Source organism: Furipterus horrens, unplaced genomic scaffold, assembly GCF_987537825.1.
Source record: "Furipterus horrens unplaced genomic scaffold, mFurHor1.1.pri manual_scaffold_1, whole genome shotgun sequence".
In the NCBI taxonomy this organism is placed as follows: domain Eukaryota; kingdom Metazoa; phylum Chordata; class Mammalia; order Chiroptera; family Furipteridae; genus Furipterus; species Furipterus horrens.
The window spans coordinates 107863938-107884787 of record NW_028327171.1 but is presented as its reverse complement, the minus strand read 5'-3'; the positions used below and the strand labels follow the sequence as shown (position 1 = coordinate 107884787).

Sequence of the window (20850 nt, the reverse complement as noted above, 5' to 3'; positions counted from 1 at the left end):
GAAATCTGTCCATTTCTTCTAGGTTGTCAAATTTTCTGTCATGCAGTTGTTTGTAGTAATTTCTTACTATCGTTTGTATTTCTGTGGTATCAATCGTGATTTCTCCTCTTTCATTTCTGATTTTGTTTATTTGGGTCTTCTCTCTCTCTCTCTCTCTCTCTCTTTTTTTTTTTTTTTTTTTTTTTTTGTTGAGCCTGGCTAGAGGCTTGTTGACTTTGTTTATTTTTTTGAAGAAACAGCTCCTAGTTTTGTTGATCTTTTCAATTGTTTTTTTGGTTTCTATGTAATTTAATTCTGCTCTGATCTTGATGATTTCCTTCCTTCTTTTTGCCCTAGACTTTGTTTGTTGTTGTTGTTCTAGTTCTTGTAGCTTTAGGGTTAGATTTTTAATTTGAGATTCTTCTATCCTTTTCAGATATGCCTGTATTGCTATGAACTTCCCTCTCAGGACTGCTTTTGCTGTGTCCCATAGGTTTTGGGCTGTTGTGTGTTCATTATCATTAGTTTCTAGAAATTTCTTGATTTCCTCTTTGATGTCATTGTTAACCCATTCGTTATTTAAGAGCGTGTTATTCATTCTCCATGAGTTTGGGTGTCTTTGATTTTTTTCTCTGATGTTGATTTTTAGTTTTAAGGCATTGTGGTCTGAAAATATGCTTGATATGATTTCAATTTTCTTGAATTTGTTGAGGCTTGTTTTGTGTCCTATCATGTGGTCTGTCTTTGAAAACGTCCCATGTGCATTTGAAAAGAATGTATATTTTGCTTCCTTGGGGTGAAAAGTTCTATATATATCAGTTAAGTCCATGTGGTTTAGTGTGTTGTTCAAAGCCTGTATATCCTTGGTGTTTCTTCGCTTCGATGGTTTGTCTATTGTTGATAATGGAGTGTTGAAGTCCCCTACTATGAGTGTGTTGTTGTTAATCTTCTTCTTGTGGTCTTCTAGTATTTGCTTTATGCATTTGGGTGCTCCTATGTTGGGTGCATATATGTTTATCAGTGTTATATCTTCTTGATGGACTGATTCTTTAAGTATTATGAAATGTCTTTCTTTGTCTCTTTTTATTGCTCTTCCTTTGAAATCCGTTTTATCTGATATGAGGACTGCTATCCCAGCTCTTTTTTTTAGGTCCATTTGCTTGGAATATTTTTTTATATCCCTTTACTTTCAGTCTATGTAAATCTTTTGTTTCGAGGTGTGTTTCTTGTAGACAGCAAATATGTGGGTTCTGTTTTCTTATCCATTCTGTTACCCTATGTCTTTTAATTGGAGCATTTAATCCATTTACATTTAAGGTTATTATTGACATGTATTTATTCATTTCCCTTTGTACCTCTGTTCCTCTCTCTCTCTTTTTTTTTTTTTCTTCTTTTTTCTTAGAACATTCCCTTTAGCATCTCTTGCAATGCTGGTTTGGTGGATATGTATTCTTTTAGTCTTCCTTTGTCTGAGAAACTCCTTATTTCACCTTCCATTTTGAATGAGAGCCTTGCTGGGTAGAGTATTTTTGGTTGTAGGCCTTTGTTTTTCATTGCCTGAAATATTTTTGACCATTCCCTTCTGGCTTGTAGTGTTTCTGTTGAGAAATTGGTCAATAGCCTTATCGGAGCTCCCTTGTATGTTATTTGCTTTTTTTCTCTTGCTGCTTTTAGGATTCTCTCTTTGTCTTGGAATGTTGCCATTTTAATTATGATGTGCCTTGGAGTGGGTTTGGGGGTTCCTCTTCATTGGAACTCTCTGTGCTTCCTGAACTTGTATAACTTTTTCTCTCATTGGGTTGGAAAAATTTTCTGCCACTATTTCTCCTGTCAGTTTTTCTATTCCTTGTTCTTCTGATCCCTCTTTAATTCCAGTGATTCTAATATTGTTATTCCTTATGTTATCCTGTAATTCCCTTATTTCTTCTTCATACTTTTTCAATCTTTTTCATTTTGCTGTATGGTCTGGGAATTTTTTTCTACGTTATCTTCTAACTCACTAATCTGATCCTCAGCTTCATTTAGTCTGCTTTTGACTGATTCTACTGTGTTTTTCAGTTCAGAGATTGAATTCTTCATTCCTGCCTGGTTCTCGTTAATAGTTTCTATGTCTTTTTTTATGCTGGTGTAGTTCTCTGCAAGTTCCCTCTAATTTTCTTGGAGCTGCTGGTAACTTCCTTGGAGGTTGTCGTAGTTGTTTTTGAGGTTGTTGAGTATATTGAGCTTCTTCACCACCATTGTTTTGAATTCTGTGTCTGACATTTGGGCTATGTCTATTCCATCTATCTCTCTTTCTGGGGATTCCTTTTTACTTTTCATTAAGAGGTTGTTTCTGCATCTTACCATGTTGAATTCTTCTTGTTTGTTTTTGTTTTTTGGGTTTGTGTGCTTTGACTTCCCACCTTTGTGGTATGAGATTCTTTATAGGAGATCTGGGGGTTTCAGTGGTGCAGTCTCTTTGATCTCCTGAGCCTGATGTTCTTGGGTTACCCTTTATGTTGTTTGTTTATGCTGTCTGGTTATATTTCAGATGCTTTTTGGTAGGATCTTTCTACTGGCTAGTTGATTGAGAGTCACTCTATCCACTTTGTGTTGAGTTCTTTTGTGGAGATGCTGTTAAAAACATAAACACACAGCCCAGGCAGGAGACCCACACCCTCAAAAATATCTCCCACACTCTATCCCACTATCGTCAGCCAACGAGCCAGTATTAATATAAATGTAGAGAGATTAGAGCTTTTATACTATAGAAAGAATAGATAAGAGTTGTTTTTAGGGAAGAAAAATATTATTTTTGATAGAGGGGATGATAGATTAATAATAGTTGAGACTATGCAAGACAGTAGGTAATATTTACATTGTATGTTAATAACAATAGAAGAAAAGGATGGAAAATGCAGAATATAGTAAGAAAGTCGGATTGTATAGTATTGGATTGATATAGTAGTTATATTATATTTATTTAGAGTGAAAGGGAGGCTAAACTAGACACACAAACAAATAATGATTAAAGAGGAAGGATGAGAAGGAAAGATTGTATGAAACAAATTAGAGATATAGTTTGTTTTCTTTCTTGCCTCTCTTCTCTTCTTTTTTCTCTTTTTTAAGGAAGGGGGGAAAAAAGGAATGTTTTTACTCAGTTCAGCCTTCATGTGTCGTCTTCTTTTTCTGCGTCCCCAGCTGGTCTAATGTGGTGGGTCAGAGGTTCTTGTTCCTTGCAGCAGCAGTGTGCGCTTGTGGTGGCCGGCAGGGCGCGCTCCCTTGGCACCCGCTGGAGCCAGCCGAGGTGCCTTTGCGCACGCGCCCCTGCACACGCAGGATGGCCTGAGAGCTTGCCTGGGGCCTGCCGAGCTGCGGTCAGGGGAGCTGGTTTCTCGCCTCCCAGGGCGGGGCCCCAGACACTTGGACACAGTGGAAGTGAGCGATTGGTGCCTATTGAAGCCAGCTGAGGTGCTTCCGCACTCGCGCACCCCTGTGTACGCAAGGCAGCCCCAGAGCTAGTCTCAGTCCCACCGAGCCGCACTCCAGGAGTTGGTCTCTCGCCTCTTAGGGCGGGGCCCTGGACACTTGTGCTCAGTGGAAGTGAGCGTCTGTGAGTCACTGCCGCCCGCTGTTCCCGCACCCGCCTGCGCGGGCATGAGCAGAGCCTGAGCAAGTGGTCTGTGCTCTGGCCTGGGGTCCACTGGAGCTGACCAGGGGTGTCTGTGCATGGTCTTCTGCATGTTCAGTGGGCCCTCCCTGTGCCCATTGGGGCACTGATCTTATGTCTATGGGGGTGTGTCCGAGGGGCATCTGGACTCGTGGCCCCTTGTACCTGGGACAGTGAATGAGGGCACTTTCCTCTGCGCGCCCCCGCGACCCAAGGGGAGGGTTGGGGAGTGGACGAGCGCACCTCTGCGCCTGCGCTCCTCAAGAATGGCCTACCACCTCCAAACTTTCCACCCCTCTCCGCAGTCCACAAGAGAAAAATATAAAGGAAAATTACATTCTCACTTGCACAGCAGTACGCTGTCTCCTGTCCTTCAGCACCAATGCCACCTGGTCAAGTCCCATCTCTGCCAGTGGGCAGAGATCCGCTCTCCTCCCGACTCCTCTCTGGGGAAGCCTGTGGTTGCCAAAAAGCCTTTGTGTACTTCCAGCTGCAGCTTGGGCAGCCGCCCCAGTCAGAAATCTTGTCTCGTCCCTTTTTCCTCTGCTATCCTCACCAAACAGGTCGCTCCCAGATGGTTTTTCTCTAATCCAGCAGTGCCAAGGCTCGACTCCTGCCAGTGTCCAGCTGCTCACTGAGATGTTCTGTCTGCAATTAGTCCAAACTGCAGACGGGTCTCGGGAGCCTGAGAGTGCAGCCTCCCCTCACTCCTCTGCCATCTTCTATCTCAAACACTGGTTTTCAAAGCGCAGTTTCAGGAACTTCTAAGGTTCCTTGAGAATTTATAGGACAAGAGTCCATGAAGTTAAAACTAGTTTTGTGGTAATACTGAGATATTATATGTCTTTCTCACTCTCTTTTTCTTAAGAATATACAATGGAGTTTTCCAGAGGATACATGATGTGTGATATCAAAACAGGTAGAATGCAAAGCAGATAGGAGAATTTAGGGTTTTTTTCTCTATTAAGCCATTTCTAAGAGATTTGCAAAAATGTACAACAATGTCTCAATTCTCATTAAGGATTTTTTGTTTCTGGAAACTATAGTATTTTTCATAAAATTACATTACTTATGTTAACAAGTAAAGAATTTATTTTTATTTCAAATAAATAAATATTTTAAATTTCTAAAATGGTAACTATTGATAGACATAATGCACATTAACAAAAGTTCTTTAGGGTCCTTGGTAACTTAAAAAATATATTTTTTATTTATTTATTTTTAGAGAGTAAGGAAGAAGGGAGAAAGAGAGGGTGAGAAACTTCGATGTGAGAAAGAAACATCAATTGGTTGCCTCTCCTATGTGCCCCAAGTGGGGACTGAACCCACAAGCCAGGCATGTGCCTGAGCAGGAATAGAACTGGTGACTTCTTACTGTGTGGGATGATGTCCAACCAACTGAGCCACACTGGTTAGGGCCTAAATAGCTTTTAAGAATGTAAAGGGATGCTGAGGCCAAAAACTTTAAGGGTTACTGTCTTAAGAGATTCTCTGTATAATAAAGATATTTTCTATTAAGACTCTGGCATAATTTACCTGGCACTTTTTTTTTCATTTGATAACTTTTCAATGATAAATTAGTTAGGCAAAGAAAGAAAAAATTTATTAAGGCAAACAATTCCAAATTTGAAATAATCTTCACTATATTGCCTAATAAGTGACTTAACTATATATATACTTTATATTTTTAACTACTGCATATGTCTTGGGAATCTCTAAAAAGTATTCAACTATAATTAGATAGTTAAAATTATTGATATTTAAAATTAAATTATACTTAATGGTAGGAAAATAAATAACATGTAAAGTACTTTAGAAGACATAGGTGTTTTTTACTATAATAAATCAATATTCAAAGGAAATAAGGTCCATTTTCTTAAGCTATTTTAAATCATAAAAGTTTTTTAAAGTAAACATTGGATAAGGGGGAATTTTGGAAGTATCATTTAATTTAATAATTGAAATGCTAGATTTTTCACAAAACATAAATATTCCTTATACTCAAGTATAGCTAAAACATTTTAAAAGTGTTTTTCATAAGATATTAAAGGTCTAAATTTTCTTTTCTGAACCAAATAAATTATTTTCCGTTATCATTTTTTTGGAAGCAAACACTGTTTATTTCTATAAACAAATGATGTCATTATAAAATCAGTTAAGAATCAGAATTTGGATATTTTACATCAAAAAACAAGAATAACTACATATATAAATCAAGTCACAATTTTTTTAATACTCTCCCAAGGACATGCTTATTGATTTGAGAGAGAGGGAGAGAAGCATTGATGTGAGAGAAGAGCATCCATCAGTTGCCTCTTGTACGCACCACAATCGGGGCTGAACCTGCAACCTAAGCATATGCCCTGACTTGGGAATCAAACCCACAGCCCTTCCGTTTATGAGATGATGCTCCAAGCAGCTGAGCCACACTGGCCAGGGCTCAAGTCATAATTTTTTAAATGAACAAAATCAATTATGTTTTATTAGAGAGAACTGATAATGATGACGGTAGTGGTGATGATGATGAAAGCACAGACACCTTCTTTGTTGGGAGAAAATAATGTGAAAAATAAGAGCAAGTTAAATAGAAGAACTACATATTTGAAACACATATTCATGCCCTGGCTGGTGTGGCTCAATGGGTTGAGCACTGGCCTACAAACTGAAAGGTTGCTGGTTTGATTCCTGGTCAGGGCTTATGTCTGAGTTGCGGGCCAGGTCCCCTGGTTGGGGGCGTGCAAGAGGCAGCCAATAGATATTCCTCTCACACACCGATGTTTCTTTCCCTCTCTTTCTCCCTTCCTCTCTCTCTAAAAATAAATACAATCTTTTTTTAAAAAGAAAAAAACACATATTCTCAAAAGATTATAACTGATAATACATTGGAACTAAAGCAATAATCAAATTATGGTTTTAATATCTCTACTGGCAGGTGCTTTGCATAAAACTTTAAGAACAAAAACAACAATTACTGAAATCTGGAAGTTTACAGACTGATCCAAACAGTATCTAAGTAGAATTGTAACTATTTTAAATTTGTGAATGGTTGTAAATTTTGTATCACTATAAAAAAAGTTTACAGCCATCAGTCTCTGGGGTACACCTCTAACCCATTCTGCCATGATCACTTGTGGGACGCTCAACTTTAGAGATCTATAAAAGGTAGAATGGGATGAAATAGAAAACCATGTATCCCAAATACTATTTGATGATACCCAAATCTCCTAGGAGGGCCTGTGGTATAGTATGGGCTCAGGATGAACCTTGAGGGTGTGTAGAGTTTGAATAGATGAAAAGGAAGAGGAAATCAGAATTAGCAACATCTTGAGGAAAAGAGAAAAGCAAGATTGGATACTGTTAACAATAGAAGAGAAAATGTTAACCTTTGAACAGCTACTTTCTTGGAAAGAAGCCAGAATAAACTTCCTCTTGGAAATTTGTGTTAGTAAATGCTAGTAGAAAATTTATAGTTTAAAATTATGTGTGTGAAAAATCGTGGAGAACCTTGAAAGTCAGGATATGATTGCCTTAAGAGAGGGCTCTCCGACTTATTAACAGCAATATAGATGGTATATCTAGACACACTGATCAGAATAGACCAGACAATGACCAGAGACAAGGATACCAGCTAAGAGGCTGCACAATAGGTGGTGAGGAGCTGAACCAAATTAAAAGGAGTGAAAATAGAGAAGGGAAGATATTTCAAAGGAAATATCAATGGGATTTAGTGACAGATTCAACAGATTGAAGGACTTTTACTCCAAATGACTGAGAAAATGGTGACAGTGTGTTCAGAAACAAAATTGGGACTCGACTGACAGAGGGAGAATGAATTTTTGAGATGTGTCCTTGAAGTAGTACGAAGTATGGAATGGAAGCACAAGTGAGAAGTCAGCACAGTTTTGTGATAGATGGAGCCTTGAGAGGATATGAACTCTCTAATAAGAGCAGTAGAAAGACAGAAGCTTAGAATGCTGAACTCTGCTTTGGGAAGATTGAGAACTCATTTAGTAGGAGGAAGAAGGAAGAAAAGTTATGGTGACAGAGGAGGTAAGGAAGATAGAAAAGCAAGAATGGTGTATACCATCAAAGAAAGAGAAAGCCTCAAGGACAGGACAGTCATATTGAACAGGCTACTATCCACCTCAGACTGTGTTTGTTCAAATCCTACCTCTGTCACATCTCAATTACATGTCATTTCAAAAGTTTTGTTCTCTCTCTTAGGTTATCATTTGTAAGATGTTGATAATATAGTCTACCTCATCAGGATATTTTAAGGATTAAGTGAGAGCATATATGCAAAACACTTCACACTGTATCTGGCACAGATCAGAAGTTAACAGATGTAATTGATGAATTTTAAGGAAGCAATAGAATAATGAGAGCAGAAAAAATTGCAAGAGATTAAAGAAGAACTGAACATGGATAAAGGACAATAAATAGGTATGAAGAATTTTCTAGGGTAGGGATTCTTTGGCCAAAGATGATGAGAGGTCACAGAACAGTTGCTAGAAGAGGCAATGAGGTGAAGTAGAGATTTTGTTTGAGTCTAGTCTATGCTGAGCAAGGGTAATCATTGTTAGTGTTATCGTGGAAGCCTATTTCATTAGGGTTGGGCCTTTTTTTCTTTCATTTACGTGAGGCCATCTGAGCCTTCAGAATAGAAATCAAAGAACTTCACAACTAAAAGATCCTGTCAAAATATATGTGAATGATTAAAGGGTACAGCCTTTGTGAAAAACAGTATGATGGTTCTTCAAAAAATTAAAACTAGAACAACTATCTAATCTAGTAATCCTACTTCTAAATATATACCCAAAAGAATTAAAAGAAAGAACTCAAAGAGATATTTACATACCCATGTTCATAGCAGCATTATTCACAATAGCAAAAAGATTGAAACAACCCAAATGTTCAACAACAGATGAACGTATAAACAAAATGTGGTACATAAATTCAATGCAATATTATTCAGCTTTAAAAGGAAAGGAAATTCTGACGTATGTTACAGCATAGATGAACCTTGAGGACATTATGCTGACTGATAGAAATAAGCCAGATACAAAAGAACAAATATTTTGTGATTCCTCTTAAATGAGGTAGTCAAGTTCATAAATACAGAAAATAGAATGGTGGTTGCTGGGATTTCAGGGGAGGGGAAATGGAAAATTATTATTTAATGGATAAATAGTTTCAGTTTGTGAAAATGAAAATGTCCTGGAGATGGATGGTGGTGATGGTTGTACAACATTGTGAATGTGCTTAATGCCACAGAACTGTACACCTAAAAATGTCTAAAGCTCTAAACTTTATGTTATGTATATTTTACCACAATTCAAAAAAATACATTGGCAGACAATACGAGGAAAATAAGGCAATGCCCTTTGCTAAATAACATGTATTGGAAAGTTATCAGAGGAAACCAACTTGTATTAGTAACTTTTTAAATTATAAAATACTGTAGACATACAAAATAAAATGTAAAATGTAAATACAAGCATAGAAGTAATGAAACAAACATTTAGGTGGCCACCATTGAGCTTAAAACGTAGAACATCACTAATAGCATTGGGACTCCTGTTGCATCTTCCTTATGACATCCCTCTCCTTCCCTGACACAAGATAAGAACCATTTTGAATTTATCATTTGTTGCTTTTTTATTATAATATTATTGCCTTTCTGGCTAGTGTTGTGAGATTCACCCACAGTGATGTCTGTAGCTGTCCTCTCCAGGAACTGAAGCTTTCATCATTATGTAGTGGCCCTCTTTATTCCTAATAATGAATTTTGCCTTAAAGTCTCTTTTGTCTGGTATTAACATGTTTATATTAACTTTCTTTTGGTTATTACTTTCCTGCAGTCTTTCTCTGTCCTTATGTCATTTCAGATGTGCCTATAGCTGAATTTTTAAAAAAGTCACTCTGGTAATTTCTGTATTAGTATGTCTTCCCTTTGCCCGCTCTTTCTTTCTTTCTTTCTCTTTCTTTCTTTCTTTCTTTCTTTCTTTCTTTCTTTCTTTCTTTCTTTCTTTCTTTCTTTCTTTCTTTCTTTCTTTCTTTTCTTTCTTTCTTTCTTCTTTTCTTTCTCTCTCTCTTTTGTTCTTTCTTTCCTGTGATTACTGATATATGTGGATTCTTTTCTATCATGTTATTTATCCACTTTTCCTATGTGATTTTCTCTCCCTTCTTACTTCTTTTGATTGATCAAGTTGTTTTGTTTTGCTATTATTCTTCTTAATTTCTTATCTCTTCTTTACTAGGTTGGTGGTGGTAATACTTTTATAGTAATTACTCCTGAAATTTTACTGCATATATATTTTGCTGGGATTTTTCTACATCTTGGTATTTGGTTTTTTTTGTTTGTTTGTTTGTTGGTTGGTTGGTTTTTTGAGGGAGGGCTTTTCAGAATACCTAGACACTTTCTCTACTAAAACAGACAAAATCTTTCAATCTGTTGTTTGTGTATAGAGCATGTATGGATTTTCATATTTTGTTTCAACTTGTCCTGGAACTTTTTGAGTGAAATGTCCAAGTTTTCTCTTTTACAATTAGAGTAGGTAAGTACATACAGATGTAAAGAGACATGCTCATCAAATGGCTTCTTAATGATTATTTTTATTTATAAATAACCTAATGCCAAATAATAGAGGATTCACAGAATAAATTTTGCTTCACTCTTACTTGTCCAATAAGACTCGTATGGCATGGAAGATGTTCACAATATGCTATGGAATTAATAAACTGTCTTGTATGACTCCATTTTTATTTATACAAGTATATTTTACATTGATAATATTCTGGAAGGAGACACCCAATATTTAGGGTGATATCATTAGAAGGGTTGTTTTTTGTTTGTTTGTTTTTTTGTTTTTGTTTTTTCTTATTTCTTGTTGATCTCTACTTTTTGATGAGTAAGTATTCTGTGTGTTCTTTAATGTTAAAGAGCAATTATTTCCAACAAAAAGCAGGGATTAGTAAAACCACACTCTAACTTCAGAACTGTGTAACAGTAGAATGCATCTGTCTTATGGGATAGTGAACCTCAGTACTGAGAGTATCAAACAGGTTGGGTGCCCCCCCCATCCAGGATTCTTGTCATTTTATGATTCAAATATTCCCATTTTATTTACTTATTTTCTCTGCCAATAGGCTAATCAATCAATGCCTCAGACGAATAAGCAAATATGCATTCCCCCGGAGCTGCCAGAATTGCTGAAGCAATTTACCAAAGCCGCCATTCTGACTCAGCCACAGGATCTCATTCAGTGGGCTGCTGAGTACGTACTCCTTTCTCACCTTCAACCCCTGGTTTCCATTGGAGGTGGAGATGGGGCCTGGAGGAGGGAAGGTCTTGGAAGACTGTGAGGCGGTTGTCATGGATGCAGCCTGGGAGTTGGGACTGATTAGCATAATCTTGGTGATGTTCAGCTCTCACATTTCTTTGGTGCTTTAAACTCCATACATAAATCCATCACACTGGGTGAAGATGAGATGCCCTTAAGTGAACCAGACTGAACAATAGGTCACTAGGGCAACAGGCAGTGCCCCGGGGCAATCAGTAAGTCAGATTACCACATCGCATCAGCACATGCACACATCACCCACCTCTGCACCCCAGCCCCTTGTCCCAGGGAAAAGAAAAGTTCAAAATCCTGGAGCTGGGCAGGCCTTTGCCTGATGTAAAGGAGGACCTCGGTCTCCCGTCTCACCACTAGGCGACAGCAGTGCACCTAGGGGAGGGCTGCATTCAGCCCACGGGGTGAATTGATTATGGGGCTAGTCCAAGCTGGTTCACTCCCTTCATGAGACACCTTGATCCACTGCTGTTAAAATTTGATCTTGCCCAACCACTGACCTTTTGTATTTTGTCATTGGGGAAATTGTTACTCTATTTCGTGTTTCTTTGAACTGACTTGTCCACACAATACACATCCCATTCTGGAGAAATGAAGCAAAACAGAGTGATAAGGACTGCAGAGCACCTGGCCTGGCTGACAACAGTGTGCTTCAAACACAGGTGCCCTCTCTCAGGAGGGACCCGCAGAGGCTGCTCAATGGAAGGCACTTACACAATAGCTGCTGGCCAGATTAAAATATCTTTATACAGAAAGTCTCTCAGCTTTGAAATTGCTTTTTAGACAAAGTACCTCATGGAAACTGGGGAACTGAGACTTGGAACAGGAATTGGGAGCTAACCAGACCTCTCAGATGATTTTCAGGCTGTTTTTACTGTTTGATGACCTCCATAGTAGTGTTTCAGTGGGAAAGGGGAGTAAGAGAGGCTATTGATGGGAGTTGGTGGGTTGGGGAGAGGGAGAGGTGAGGCTGAGTAGGTGGATTGAGCAAGTGTTGGGAAAGAGGTGCGGACACCTTGAGAAGGGTCATAGTAGAATCTAAGGGGAGCCTTTTAGAGGCTCTGAGACAGTGTACTCATGCTCCTGGATTGAGCCAAGATGAAGCTTTTACAAATGGAATGAAAAAAGCCAGCGAATGCTCATAAAAAGAGACAAAAATGGGGTTGCTTTGCTAGTAATGAGGCCTGTTTAGTTCTACATTCTAAATTTTATGTATTATCTCTAAGCTTGAACTTCAGCATCAGAAAACTACTGTCTTTTGGCATCTCAGGAAGACTATTTTATACTATACAATAGTTTAAAACCCCATTTTATTGTTCTTGTGCTGCTATTTTATAGCAAGAAAAATGACATTTCTTGATATTGTCCCTGACATTTATGTAAGAAAACACTCCACTTTTGTAGCCTACTTGCTCCTGTATTATACCATATGCTATAATTTTTTTAGCTATCCATGAAGAGTTAGTTTGAAGTTCAACTGCAGTGAAAAAGGAGAATGTGACCTAAGAGCACTCTCCATCTATTCAGACATCGAAAAGCTCTTAGAAAATGGTCTTATGTGACTTACACACCTGCAGCATTTTAGAGCATAGAATTCCACAAAGTGTTTCCGAGATAAATTATATGATGTCTGTCTGGAAAAAGTCCAGCCATTGTTAATATAATGAGAATAGTTTGTGCGACATTGATGTGGCCCAGCAGCCAAGGAGAGTGGACTGGAATGCGCATGTGTGAACAATGATGACTTCACTATACTAGTCAATGGGGGCAGTAGATGTCCTTGAGTGAGCATGTGTACTGTGTGGCCATTGCATTCAAAATGGCTGAGCAAGTAGAGCAGAAAATCTGCATCAAATTTTGCATAAAGCTTGAATATTCCTCCTTGGAAACTGTTTGGGTGATTCAGAAGGCCGCAGCTATGGGCAACTGGTGATTGGGCAGCTTCATCACGACAATGGGCCTGCTCATGTATCACATCTTGTGCAAAGTATTTTGGCAAAACATCACATCATCCAGGTGACTCAGCCCCTCTACAGCCCAGATTTGTTGTCCTGGGACTTCTGGCTTTTCCCAGAACTAAAATCACCTTGAAAAGGAAGAGATTTCAGACTGTTAATGAGATTCAGGAAAATATGATGGGGCAGCTGATGGCGACTGGGAGAGTCGTGTGAGGTTCCAAGGTGCCCACTTTGCAGGGGACTGAGGCGTCATTGTTCTATGTACGGTATTTCTTGTATCTTGTATCTTCTTCAATACATATCTCCATTTTTCATATTACATGGCTGGGTACCTTCTGTACAGACCTCATATATTTAATTTGTCACCAGCAAGAATTTCGCTGCATATGTGCTGTCAATGATGAAACTTTTTTTTCTAGTTATTTTGCAGCTATATCCCACAGAGACATTCCTCCTGTGAGAGATCGGTCTGAGCCAGTTGCTTCATCTAACTTCGCAGAGCTTACACCTGAGCTGTTGAAGATCCTGCATTCTAGGGTAAGGGTCGTACTGCAGCATCAAGTGGAAATGTGGGCACAATGTCGAGGCCAGCAGGTACAGACTGAAGTCCAATGTGTCCCTGACTAGTCAGCTGGCCACTCAGCATCATCCTAAAGTTCACTAAACAATGCACTTCAGGTAACTCTTCCCTGAGGGAAATAGGTATGAAATTGAAATGGGCAGCAAGCTGAGTTGTCAGTGGGATCATCCCAGATTTCCCTGAAATGAGCAGAATGTCCAGGGGCTCCAGGAAATGCTAATTCCTTCTCTCCAGAAAGTGCTTTTGCAGGTCCACATCCCTTGACAGTGTGTCCCTTACTAATCAAGATCATCAGATGAGGACAATCGCAGTTTGGGGAGGGACATATCTGTAGTTCCTCAGTTATTCCAGGTGCGGATGGATATAGTCTCACTTTAAGGATAACTCTGACTCTCTTCACTGCCATGTTGTCCTGGGAGCTGCCTGGAGAATGGAGGAGGAAATATGGTTTAGCACCGTGAGACACTGCTTTAGGATCCAGGACAGAGCAGTTTGGAGTGATTCAGACTGATTAGCCAGAGGCTTGGCATTTCACTACAATCAGAGGGCCTGAGAAGGTGTAGTAATGCTTCACTGGGGCATCTGTACCCTTATTGTATTGTTGGCCAACAGCTGGCCATTTGTTCCCTTTCCTTCTTACCCACCCAGTACCTGTGCAGTGGACATGGCAGAGGTCTGAGGTATCTGGGGCCAAGCAACATGAAGAATCCAGACATAGACCCCATGCTATTCCTGGGAAAGGGTGAACGGTGCATGTGAGGTCTAGCACAAAGAACTGAATGAAGCCTAGAGGCAAGAGACTTAACACCTAGTGCTAGTTTCACTACTAATTTTGGTCTCAAACAGTCCTCTGCCCCTTGGTTTCATTTCAGACTGCCCTATGTGCCTTCTAGGGACAACCTAGGAATGAAACAGCAGATTATAAAAGCATCAGAAAAAATATAAGTGTACATTTTTCTCATAATTCTGACATCTGAAGTTAAAATGATTAAATGATATCTTAGCATGTTCTTCACTGGATGAATATTTCTCTACTCTTTCAAAGATAACTACTAATCAAAGTCCTCTTTTCTCCCCTGACATGCCTATCTCTTTCTAGGTGCTGGGAGAACACATGGCCTTCCCTGGGCAGGGATTTTTCAGGGCTTGCTCTCATCCTGTTCCTCATTCTCTGTCTTGTGTCTGTCTACTACCCTGCAGGTTGGTGGCAGACTGATCATCCATGTCAATGAGCTTGCCCAGATATGGAAAGTGCTGAGTCTCCCACCAGAGCTGTTTAATAGTGTGATCAATGTGGGCCGCTTCACGGAGGAGGTTGAGTGGCTGAAGTTTTTAGCCCTTGCTTGCAGCTCTCTTGGTGTTGTAAGTTAACCTTAATTCTTTTGTCCTTAATGGGAGGTCATCTGTGGGTCTGGAAGGGCAGTACATCTATGTACACATCAATTCTCCAGGGCTGTATCTCTTCTTGTCCACTCCTTCTGTCCTTATTAGGTCATTTCTCAGCTCATCAGCCAGAAGCCAGGGTTAGGAGGAAAGAGAGAAGAAAACTGTCATCAGGCTCTGGGGAGAGGTTGACTAAAATGTGGCTTTTGGATTGCTTATGAATTTCAATCATTGCACTTAGATTTATTTCCATCACCACTTACTCCCTCCATTCACGTTCCCAGAGATAACAAAGACCCAGCTGTGGAATAAGATTTGCTTATACTTGGGTTCCAGATACCTAGAAGATATACCAATGTGAGACTTTTAAAAAAGAGTTTCAGCTTTTTATAAAACTACTTGATAAGCATAATTGGATAAAGCGTCAGAGATAAGAGAGCAGGAAAGGAGAGATGAAGCTGTGTCTAGATACAGTCGTGACATCATCATGGATGCAACGTGCTCATAGAAATTTATGCCTTTTCCAGATTTGACTTGGTTTACAATTAGAAAAGTCATTTTACTGTTTTAAAGAAAAAGATACTTCAACCAGTTCATATATATATTTTAAAGTTTTAGGTATCATCTTATATGGGACTCATTCTTGCTAAACACTACTATAACTTAAGTGAGACTTCATCAGGAACATTGTTTTTAAAAAATCCCTGAAAAACATACAAGTTTAAAAGTTAATGGGAAAATTATTGCCTCTGCCAAAACCAAATGGTATGAAAAGGTAATCATGATCTTATTCTTTCTTCTTGAATATGCTTGAAATGCATATTTGGCATTTTTGTTTCTGGAAAAATGGGTTTCCCCTGAAATTTTTATCATATTAATTTTTTTTAGAAAAGAGGAGAGGCCATTTGTGGGTTTTTTGTTTTTGTTTTTGTCTTCGTTGTTCTTTATGGCAACATTATATAATGAATAAATACTCTCCTCCAGAGATAAGAGGGAAGTGCAGCAGAGGGGCAGGTGAGTTGCCACTCAGCATCATCACACTTCTATGGAAGTAGCCCCAAGGATTGGGGGAAATCACAGGAGGGAAAATTAAAAATGGTCAGTTTTATAAAAGTCTCATAGGGTCACAAATTTATTTATAGCACAATCAGAGATGTCTGGGGAGTGGGGGAATTTTATTTTATCTGTAGTTAATTCTGATTTTCCTGATTTACCCCACCCACAAAGAGTTGAATAAGAAAATAAGTAGATTCAATCCAATTCAGAAATTTTTGTCCGATGCAATTACTGAAACAGCTGTAAGGTAAATTGTCCAGTCTCTCAGGTTTCTCCTCACCACTCCTATTTCTAAGATGGCAGTTGAAAATGGGCAGTTAATAGTCATGGGAATGTAAAGTTCAGCATAGGGAAAATAGTCAAGAATATTGTAATTTGTACGTATGGTGTCATGTGGGGGTACTGTACTTATCTGGGGGATCACTCCGTAAGATATATAAATCTCTAACCACTATGTTCTACACCTGAAACTAATACAATATTTAATGTCAACTGTAACTGAAAAAATTTTTTTCAATCAATTGACTGTAAAAAAAAATGATGGCATTTGAGTGTACAGTATTAGGAAAGGGGTAACTCTAGGACCTTAGGACACCCAAGTGAAGGGTTTCCCACATTCCTTGGTCCTCTTTGATCTGCCTGGAAGTAAATACTCATCTTTGTGGTCACTAGCTGTTTGCAACTTACGTCTTTGATCCCCCCTTTCTTGCAGTACAATAGCCCCCACCGACTCATCTGCATTCTTGCTGGTGCTCAGGGCCTCCTTCAGTCTCTTCCAGGTTTCCCTCACCTGCTCTTTGGCTTCGGTGGTCTATTTCACAGCCCCTCAGCACCTTGTGAGATGTCTGTGTCCTCTCCTGGTCCACATACCTCACAGGAACCAAGAGCGACTTTGGAAAGCCACACCCCATCCCTCCTTCTGCTTAGCTCACTGTGCAGCTGCTAGGTTTGCTTTGATGTGGCTGCCTTCCAAATTGGGGAAGGGAAACCATGAAGTGAATTGTATCTTTCTACCTCCCTGCTCAAATGATGAGGCTAAATTAGATGTTCCATGAAGTTCTTTCATCTTTAACATTCTGTAATTCTATTCCCCCTTCTCTGCTTCCACTGAGACACCCTCAGGCCTGGCTCTGGATAGGAGTGGACCCCCTCCAATTCTGAGAGGTCCTGAAGTGGATGACTTTGCCCCTCATCATTTCTATGTCAAAGAACACCCAGAGGTGAAGTCAGCCTGAAGGTCTAGTCTGTAAATAGAGGGTGCCATGTGAATCCAGGAACCAATACTGCTATACCCATTTGTTTCATGTTAGACTACTGCTGGGGACTTAAATGTCGGGGTGGTCAGGATGTTGCCAGCTAGAGGAGGTTTTGCATTCTAGTTAATCCATATATCCTTAGAGGCAAGCCCAGAAACCCCTCCTTTCTTTGCCTGCTCACCAGCCAGTCATGCTCTCTGGCTATATTCCTCTTCCCTTTCAGCACACCCTTCTTCTAGAATAGCCTACAGCACCTCTGTTCCATTGAGACCAATTATATAAAGAGATCATGTAATTGTGTTCACTGGAAGGAATGACGTATTTTGTTAGCAAATAATTCACTTTTTGAGCCTTTCACCTCTAAGTTTGAAAATGAGGCTCATAAGATGCTGAAAGGCTATCTCTATGAAGTAAATCCCCATCTGACCAAAAAATCTTGTGCGTCAAAATGTAGATTTCTGTTTAGATTTATTTAAGTTTACCAAGAAGCTCCAGTCCAGAGAGTCCTTCATCTATTCATCCATTTATTAAATCTTTTAAAATATTTAAAAATCTTATGAAGGTAATAGAATTTGAAGGCTTGTTTGAATGATCAATAAAAGATGTTTGGGGTAGAAAACATCTGTATTAATTTTCTAGGGCTGCCATAACAAAGTACCACAGACTAGGAGGTTTAAACAATGGAAATTTATTTTCTCACAGTTCTGGAGGCTGGAAATCTGAGATCAAGGTGTGTCTTGGAATAGTCTCATTTGTCTTGTAAATGCCAATGTCTCCCTCTTTCTTCACATGTTTTTTCCTGTGTGCATTTGTTATCTCTCCTCCTCTTCCTCCTCCACTTCTTCTTTCTTCTTCTTTCTTCTTCTCCTTCTCCTTCTTCTTCTCCTCCTCTCTCCCTCTTTCTCCTTCCCACCCTCTCCAATTTCCTCTTCTCGTAAGGACACCAGACCTACTGGATTAGGGCCCACTCTAATGACTTCATTTTAATTTAATTACTCTTAGAAGGCTCTATCTCCAAATATGAGTTGGTCTTCAACATATGAACTTTGGGCAGACACAAATCATCTCATAATAGCACCTCAATTTGGATGAAACTGTAGGAAGAAGACAACAGGACAAAGGCAGTACAGAAGTAGGGTTTGTTGTTGTTGTTGTTTTAAGAGAAGCAGAGAGAATGCACCGTGGGTGGTAATTAAGAAATTCAGTGCACACATGCTTGCGAATCTACCCAAAACCATTGTCATGCTGACCTCATCTTACATGCATGCACTACATTCCCACTGACAGCCTCTTACCCAGCTTCCTGTATGCCTGGCCTCCCAACCCCCTTCATGGTAATGCCTGGCACACTGCCTCAGTCAGTGCTTCACAGTGATTTCTAGGAGAGGACTCCCAAGAGCAAGAAAAAGTAAATGAAAGTGGCTTGCTGAAAACCTAAAATTTCTTTGACATCAAGCAGTATAGCATTTTAAATCTCATGTACATTGAAGATTCTATTTCATAAAATAGCAATGTTTGTAAAATGTAAAAAAAAAATACGTATTAAATCAATTACAATTAATTAATGTCTAAATTACCTGTCATCAGGTAAAACTGTGTCTCCAGGAAGCTGGGTCAAGTTTATTCAGCATCTTCATATGCTTCACATATAGATGTACCTCCCTGGGTAACACATACCACAGTGAAAGAAACACCATCTGGGCATTCATAATTCTCAGGGAGAGGAAGGGAGCAGAACAGCAAAAAGAAACTGCAAACGAAGAACACTGGCCAGCCACTTGGGGAGTTATAGCAGCTGCTGCTTCTTTCTCCCAGTTTGCCACTTAGGACTAACTTTTCACTGATCCCTGGAGAATATCTGAGGAGAAGCTGCACATCATCTGTTTTAGTAAAACACCAAAGTATATATGCTGACCTATCTTTGCTACTTCAGAGCTAAGCAATCTTTTCTTTGAATTATTTCTTTCCTTTATCCCATCATTTCACAACTATAAGTAAAGCCTCGGTTCTGAACATGATTCTTTAAAGTTCAAGTTTCATTGTAAGGAATATTTGCTTCTGTAGTGGTCCTCCCATGAAAACTTCTAGCATTCATCACCTACTAATGTTTCCCAGCAACTGCAAGGTCAGTGTCAGATAAAGTACTGGGTGGTTCTGACTATATAGAGCCACATGGTTTTTGTTTGTTTGTTTGTTTGTTTAAATCCATGTTTTAGAACTAGGTTTATTGTGCTGTTCAGTGCCACTTTTCCTGAATCTGGGACTCTTATCTCCCCAGGGCATTACCATTCACCTACTCTCTTCCCCCAGTCCCAATGGCATTTGCTCCAAATATCTTGCTAAACTAATCACCTCATCCCCTTGGAGATAATATTGGAGAACAATAAGAATAATAAATAATTTTAATTTTATAGAATGCAAATCAAATTCTCCTTGAGTAAGGTCATTCTGATTAAAATAATAAATATTTTAAAGTATCCAGCAGTTTATAAATTTAATTCCTTGACAATATCCCTCCAACAAAGAAAGAAAAGGAAAATAAAAAAGATACCCAGTAGATCAAGATTTTCTGATTGAATTAAATAACATTTGGGTATAAGAAACTAAAACTTGCCAGAATAGTATACTACTCCCACTTCATTTTATGAAAGCAAATTTTTTGTTTTCTGTATCATATCTAAACTGGCCTTAGAAATCTAGTCCAAAATAGTGACTTTCTCCTGATTTAATCTTATGGCTTTATAGACCATTTCCAAAACTCTCAAGACAGTATGCGAAGTTTTATCATCTGACCATGATGGACCTGCCAGGATCCCTTTTAGCACTTTCCAGTTTCTCTACACATATATTGCTGAAGTGGACGGGGAGGTCTCCGCATCACAAGTCAGCCGGATGCTGGCCTACATCGAGCAGGAAGTGTACGTAAACTTTTACCAACTGGAGGGGAAAGAGTATGAGGAAAATAAATCTAGCAAGCCAAGGTAAACCAAGGTTACTGTATTATACTGCTCTGGAAACAGAGAAATATTGTGGGGAGTGAGAGAGAAGGATCCAAAAGAGTAGGGTAAAGGGAAAGGGAGGAATGGTATAGGGCAGTGATTCTGCGTGTTACCAAGACCAGCAGCACAGCCTCACCTGGAAACCTGTTAGAAACGCAATTCCTCAGGCTACATACACCCTGAACTTACCTACCTGAGGGCCAGGGCCCAAGCATCTGTATCTTAGCAAGCCCTCCAGGTGACGCTGGCTTGCATTCAGGTTTAACCAATGGGGTAAGAGTGGAGGAGGAAGAGCAGGCAGTCAAGAGTTCAGAGAAAAAGTGAGAGATGAGGGCAGGAGCCACAGCAGAATTCATCTGAAGAGTTTACATATTCTTTCTTAAGATTAATTGTTAAAGGAACTAACTCCAGATATATATCTTTTCCAAACAGAATTGGTCCTGATGGCTTAATCAAGGTGAATGACTTTACCCAAAATCCCAGGATTCGGCTGGAGTAAAAGCACATTTTTGGAATTCTAAAGGAAGATACAAAGGTGATTGTGCTTCAGAATAACTGATCTCCATACACGACCCAATGTCCATTTTCTTGTACAACTGGTACGCACTAATAAACAATTAAGCAAACATATAAAA

General features: G+C 39.2%; 1 protein-coding gene across 1 annotated transcript in view; it reads left to right on the top strand.

Annotated features, from left to right (window-relative positions):
- Positions 1–20850, top strand: part of ROPN1 (rhophilin associated tail protein 1) — a 35693-nt gene extending 14843 nt beyond the window's left edge. Inside the window, exons 2-6 of the mRNA XM_090266019.1 lie at positions 10778–10905; positions 13361–13478; positions 14722–14883; positions 19962–20134; positions 20648–20850. Of these exons, the coding sequence (XP_090122145.1) occupies positions 10790–10905; positions 13361–13478; positions 14722–14883; positions 19962–20134; positions 20648–20714 (636 nt within the window). The 5' untranslated portion in view covers positions 10778–10789 and the 3' untranslated portion in view covers positions 20715–20850. The remainder of the gene's footprint in view (positions 1–10777; positions 10906–13360; positions 13479–14721; positions 14884–19961; positions 20135–20647) is intronic.